The sequence below is a fragment of the Setaria italica genome, chromosome III, assembly GCF_000263155.2.
Source record: "Setaria italica strain Yugu1 chromosome III, Setaria_italica_v2.0, whole genome shotgun sequence".
Taxonomy (NCBI): Eukaryota; Viridiplantae; Streptophyta; class Magnoliopsida; order Poales; family Poaceae; genus Setaria; species Setaria italica.
In genome coordinates, this window is record NC_028452.1 from 8166243 (window position 1) to 8172563 (window position 6321).

General features: G+C 46.0%; 1 protein-coding gene across 1 annotated transcript; it reads left to right on the forward strand.

The window, feature by feature from the left end:
* The first annotated feature begins 1782 nt into the window (after positions 1-1782).
* Positions 1783-6321, forward strand: LOC101756178 (ATP-dependent zinc metalloprotease FTSH 5, mitochondrial). Its single transcript, XM_004960938.3, has 7 exons — positions 1783-1948; positions 2476-2563; positions 2788-3048; positions 3366-3602; positions 3689-3813; positions 4320-4796; positions 4896-6321. Exons 1-7 carry the CDS (start codon positions 1922-1924, stop codon positions 5850-5852), a joined length of 2172 nt encoding a protein of 723 aa, XP_004960995.1. The 5' UTR covers positions 1783-1921; the 3' UTR covers positions 5853-6321.

Sequence of the window (6321 nt, forward strand, 5' to 3'; positions counted from 1 at the left end):
CAAGAAAAATAAGGCTGCTGGGGTGGATGCAACATGGCTGCCATTACTGCTATTGTGAACTTGATTGTAGGTGTTATGCTTGGATCTTTGCCTCAGGAGTAGCTAATGCTAAGTGAAGAAATGGATAGTGTAGTAGTGCTATTTGTCAATGAATCTTGGTTCTATTTCTGTTGTGTGGATTTTATCATTTGGTTATGTTGAGTTGTGATCTATAATCTTCATATATAATGTGGCATGTCTTATATGTTGTGTGGGATCTATCTTTTGGTTGTGGTGATGTTGAGTTGTGACATGACTTATCTGTTGATTTATATATGACACTTATTTTTGTGAGCTACGGTTTATATTTTTGTGAGCTTGTTTCCTGCCATAGTCACATTCAAGAAGGCAGTAAAGCACTATGCCAAGTATTTTGTTGAGGTTGTCCATGACGTATTCATGCATCAAGGATTGTACCCATTTCTAGGGGCGGGCCACGTCATCACCTGCCCATGGAAATAATTTTTAGGAGCGGGTCGCACCTGGAAATGGGGTCTATTTCCAGGGGCGGGTCACCCCACCGCCCGCCCCTGGAAATCGCCCCCATTTCTAGGGGCGGGTCATCACGTGGTCCGCCCCTACAAATGGTTCTCCAGAGGCGGACCGTATGCTACAGTAACGACCCGGTATTGTAGGTGCGGTGGCAATTTTACCCACCTCTAAAAAAACGGGCCAGCTTACAAATCCTTTTTTTTTTATATAGTGTAGAACACTTGGGCCCACGAAATGGCAAGTTGATGCCTGGCTAGGAAACCTACCTATAAAATGTGTGTGCGCGAGCGCATGTGCATGTTATGCAGGATCAATATTTGGGTGCAATCAATGGCTACGTATATTATTCATTCATGAAACGAAATTGCTCGTGTTTTTATTGTTCTACAGGATATCGACATAGTTATATTTCATATTTCGTAAAGTAATATGGTGCTAACATGTCACAGTTCATGTAAAACTTCTCGTTTGTTCAATGTTTTCTTTTTCAGAAAATCAGTGCAAATTTATCTTATATTAATCACATATATAACTAATATCTTAAGGATTTATACCGACAGATTTTACGTACTAGAATATCTTAGTTCACTGGCCTCGGAAGCTTAAATTATGCATTGCTTTATTCTCTGTCTTTTAGGTATAAGTTTGTAGCTGTTTGATCATTTGGCGGGGTTCTGGTTGGTTGATAGCTGTGTTTGTGTACAGTACACGCAGAGAAGGTAGCGCATGCAAGTTCCCCAACAGAACAGCCGCGTACCATGCGTGCATTCTCGGTCGGTCTTTTTGGTCGGCCGACCGAGCCATAAAAATTGAAGCGACTGAAACTTGCAGCCAAGTTAATCTCTGACTCACTGACTGACCCGACTCGTTACACGGTGATGTATCGATGCATCCACTGACGAGCGACTCAAAAGCGAGTGAAGAAAGAGAGAGATGGGTTTGCACTTTGTACAACATAACTGCCGCGTCAAACGGGCTATGGAATGCAACTGCAACTGCAACGAAATCCCCAAGCGACCAACGACGGCGTCGACGGAGACGACGGACTACGGGGAGACGGCATCCGACGCGGCGACGCCACACCCGTAGGGGAAGCGGTTGGGCCGTCTCCTTAACTTTCCTTCTGAGTAGACAGACAGAGGCCCGAAACGTAAAGTGGGCCAGCCCACATGCAAATCCTAAGGCCCAGCCTATTCAGCAAACCCACGGCGCCTGCCTGGTCTGTTGTCTCCTCCTGGAACCTGACTGGCTGGAGAGGGAAAGAAGAAAACCGCCCCCTTGGTCCTTGGACTCACTCCGATCACTCGCCCCCCGCCCGCCTCCGCTCGTCGTCCTCCATCGCGGCGCCTCCCCGGGATCTCCTCGCCGCTCACCACTTCCTCCGTCCCCGATGGCATGGCGGCTCTCCATATCCAAGGTTTCTTTCTCTCTCTGGTCTTTCCTCCTCCCCCGGCTCGCGCAGCAACCAAGGTTTTGATTTTCTCATCCCCCGGTCCTCCGATTCTTCCGTCACCGAGGTTCGGGGCCCTCCTCGATTGGATTGGATGGATGCGTCGTGGGACGGGGACGCGCTGCGCGTTAGTCTCGGGACACCCACCTAGGGAGATTGCGCGTCTTTCATCACAAACTAGGGTTTAGGAGGGGGATTCTCCATCGTGTTTCGCAGCCCTGCCCTGCTCTCAAATACGCTTTTTTCAACCAAAACGAAAACAAGGCTTCGATCCGATCTACTGTAACGACGAATCTTTGCTATGAGTTTGTGGTAACACCCTTAATGTCCGAGGAAGCTGAAATTGCAACAGTTAAACATTAGCAATATCGTGGCGTGATGCTTGCAATGGGGGATTTATCCTTTTGGCCATTCATTTCGGCTTGCCTCCCGATTGGCACACGTGCTCAACCTAACTTACGCCATCTTTTCGGTGCCCTATGTCTTCGTGACAGGTTGCAAGGCATCGGTCAGCAAATGCCATCTGCAGTCAGCTACAGGCTTCCTTTCCTTTCAGGGCACCCAGAAGCGATACCGGCGCAGGTATGCTTGCTGAATTCTCCGTGTTACCTATGCCTTGGATTCACAGTGTAAATCAGTGTCTTCAGTGCCACCTGGTGCCTGCTTTTGTCGTGTTCCGACATTTCATATCCCTGGACTAGACATGTGCTATTTTAGTAATTGTCCACTTATCATGTACTCCCATGTGGTTTCGTTGCTCTTTCCCCATGTTGTTTTTTTCTGACTCGTGTTGGGGCTTAATGCAGGCAGCACGCTTAGAAATTTGCACGAGAGGTACCACTCAAGCTATGCCAGTAGCTTTCCACGCTGGATACGAGACTTTGACTCACGGAGTGAAGCTTCTCTGCTTAAAGAGATTTATAGAAGCGATCCAGAAAGAGTTGTACAAATCTTTGAAAGGCACCCTTCATTGCATTCCAACTCTTCAGCTCTTTCTGAGTATATAAAAGCTCTTGTCAGTCTTGACAGGCTGGAGGATAGTCCCCTGCTTAAAACAATGCAGAGAGGTATCTTCTCTACTGTTTTGGCCGTCATATGAACATTCAATCGTTATTTGAAAAACCCCTTGTTTCATTGCATCATTTTCTGGACCCTGGTTTTGTGGAAATTTTAGTTAAATACTTTCTCCCCCCTGATATATCTCAATCTTGATCTAGGACATTTCGTATATAATTACTTCGTTTTTATTGTTCAATTTGAACTATAGTCATGATGCCCTTACTATGCATTTTGTTCTGTTACTTCCATAGATTTCCCCTACATATATGCCATATTATTGCATGATTTTTTGTGCATGGATCATCATATGAAGTTTTCTATGCAGGATTAGCTAGTTCAGCAACAGAGGGAGAAAGACGTACTGGTCTTGCTGCATTTGCGAGTGTTGGTAGACAGACTAAAGATGGAGCTCTTGGTACCGCGAATGCACCTATTCACATGGTTACCGCAGAAACTGGTCAATTTAAGGAGCAACTTTGGAAAACCTTCCGAAGTATTGCACTTACTTTCATTGTAATCTCTGGCATTGGAGCTCTCATTGAAGACAAAGGAATTAGTAAAGGTTTGTTATCTTGGAGTCAGATGACTATCTGTTGGTCTTGAATCAATTTCAACAGTAATTCTTATTGAAACTTGGGTTATATACAGGCCTTGGTTTGAACGAAGAGGTTCAGCCGAGCACGAATTCGACCACTAAGTTCAGTGATGTCAAGGGAGTTGACGAGGCTAAAGCTGAACTTGAGGAAATTGTTCACTACCTACGAGATCCCAAGGTGAAGTAGTATTGTTCTGGTATTTCCATTTATCTATTATTAGATAAAATCATAAAACAACTAAATAACCATTATATCTAGCCCAATATGGTTATTAGGACTAAAGCATTGTATTGTACTGAACTTCCAGCACCGTGAAGGCCAAATAACCTGGTCTATTAGTATTCTAATTATTCTTTATGCCTCAATTTTTTTGGATTTCCTTTGTCAACCTTAGAAGAAATCACACCCTCCATCCAGTTGTAGCAACCCTTTGTGAGCTCATTGTTTGACTTCACTTTCAGGCTTCTGGAACTCATCATAAACCTTTCTGACGCTCTACATCCGTAGTTGTTTTAATCTCATGCATTGTTAAATGGACTACTGCTTTGCTCCTTACCTTTCTTAAGGATGAGTTTGTAATCTAGAATTTGCGCTTATAAAAGATGTGTCAAATTGCTCCATTTTGTGCTGTATATCTATGTTCCAATATTTGATACTTACAAGCACCTCTCATGGTCTTCCAGCGTTTTACACGCCTTGGTGGAAAGCTTCCTAAAGGTGTTTTGCTGGTAGGGCCACCTGGAACGGGAAAAACCATGTTGGCGAGGGCTATAGCTGGGGAAGCTGGTGTTCCTTTCTTCTCATGCAGTGGTAGTGAATTCGAGGAGATGTTTGTGGGTGTTGGGGCTCGAAGAGTGAGGGACCTGTTCAATGCAGCTAAGAAGCGATCTCCATGTATAATTTTCATTGATGAAATCGACGCGATTGGTGGGAGCAGAAATCCCAAGGATCAACAGTATATGAAGATGACATTGAATCAGCTGCTTGTTGAGCTGGATGGCTTTAAGCAGAATGACGGGATAATTGTAATTGCAGCAACTAACTTCCCTCAGTCACTAGATAAAGCACTTGTCAGGCCTGGGCGCTTTGACCGTCATATTGTGGTTCCTAATCCAGATGTTGAGGGCCGGCGGCAGATCCTGGAAACTCATATGTCAAAGGTAAATCCATAATCGTATATTTCAAACCTTTTCTGGTTAACGATTGATGGGTTCTCTTGTTTGGAAAAGCTCACCTGAGAATTCCTCCCTGAATTTCAGGTCTTAAAAGCAGATGATGTGGATCTGATGATCATTGCAAGGGGAACACCTGGATTCTCAGGTGCAGACCTTGCGAACTTGGTCAATGTAGCTGCTCTGAAGGCTGCTATGGATGGGGCAAAAGCTGTCACAATGCAGGACCTTGAATTTGCCAAGGACAGGATCATGATGGGCAGCGAGCGCAAATCAGCAGTGATATCTCAAGAGTGCAGGAAAATGACTGCGTATCATGAGGGTGGGCATGCCCTTGTTGCTATTCACACAGATGGTGCTAACCCTGTTCACAAGGCTACAATAGTTCCAAGGGGAATGGCTCTTGGCATGGTTACACAGCTGCCGGAGAAGGATCAGCATAGTGTTTCGAGAAAGCAGATGCTGGCAAGATTGGATGTGTGCATGGGAGGAAGGGTGGCCGAGGAGCTTATATTTGGGGAAAGCGAGGTAACCTCTGGTGCCTCATCTGACCTAAGGCAAGCGACTCGGCTGGCAAGAGCCATGGTCACGAAGTATGGTATGAGTGAGCGGGTGGGTCTTGTTTCCTACAGTGATGACAATGGTAGTATGAGTGCCCAAACAAGAGGCATGATTGATAGGGAGGTGAAGGATATTCTGGAGAGGGCATACAACAATGCAAAGACGATTTTGACAGAACATGATAAGGAGCTTCATGCGCTAGCAAACGCCCTTCTTGAGCATGAAACGCTCTCTGGAGCCCAGATAAAGAAACTATTAGCACAGGTAAAGAATAGTGACAATAAGCAGAAGAAGGTTGCTAAGGTGCCGAAGAAGACGCCTGTGGCCCCACCTTCCCCCCAGTCACCGGCCGCAGCTGCTGCTGCTGCAGCAGCGGCGGCAGCACAAGAAGCAGCTGCCAAAGCCAAGGGAGTTGCGGGTACAGCGGCTGCAGCACAAGAAGCTGCAGTGAACGCGGAGGGAGTTGCGGGTATTGGGTCATAGTGGTACTGAGAGGAGAGCACGGCTGGCATTTTGTAGACTGACCAAATCAGCAGGTTGTCTGGCATAATGTGATGGGTGATTAGCATGAGGAAGGCAGCAAGGATTTTAGCATCTGCTGAAATAAGAGAGCTGCATTCTAGTCCCAAACAGTATATGCTGGTGGTGGTGGTGCTCGGCAGGGCAACCTGAAGACAAGTTGCCGATATCATTTGTAGCAGGCAGGGACCTGGTTGTAGATAACATGCGCGTTGGCATGCGGGACCATCTTGTCGAGCGATTCTTTTGTAGTATCATTCTGTCGCGCAATGCATTCTGTGCAATGCAAGCTCATCTTTGCATTGTTCTTTGATACTGGTAGCTGCTGCTGCTGCTGTGACATCGATAAATCCCGCCCTGATCAGGTTATGTAGCAGTAATGGAATTGGAATGGTAATGGTGTTTGATCATGGAATGTCGTGGTGGGACTGCA

Excerpts from the sequence above, each read along its gene's own strand:
- LOC101756178 (XM_004960938.3), top strand. The coding sequence starts at position 1,922 with ATGGCATGGCGGCTCTCCATATCCAAG. Across the intron at positions 3,603-3,688 it reads AGACAAAGGAATTAGTAAAG|GCCTTGGTTTGAACGAAGAG; the intron begins GTTTGTTATCTT and ends GGTTATATACAG. Across the intron at positions 4,797-4,895 it reads TGGAAACTCATATGTCAAAG|GTCTTAAAAGCAGATGATGT; the intron begins GTAAATCCATAA and ends CCTGAATTTCAG.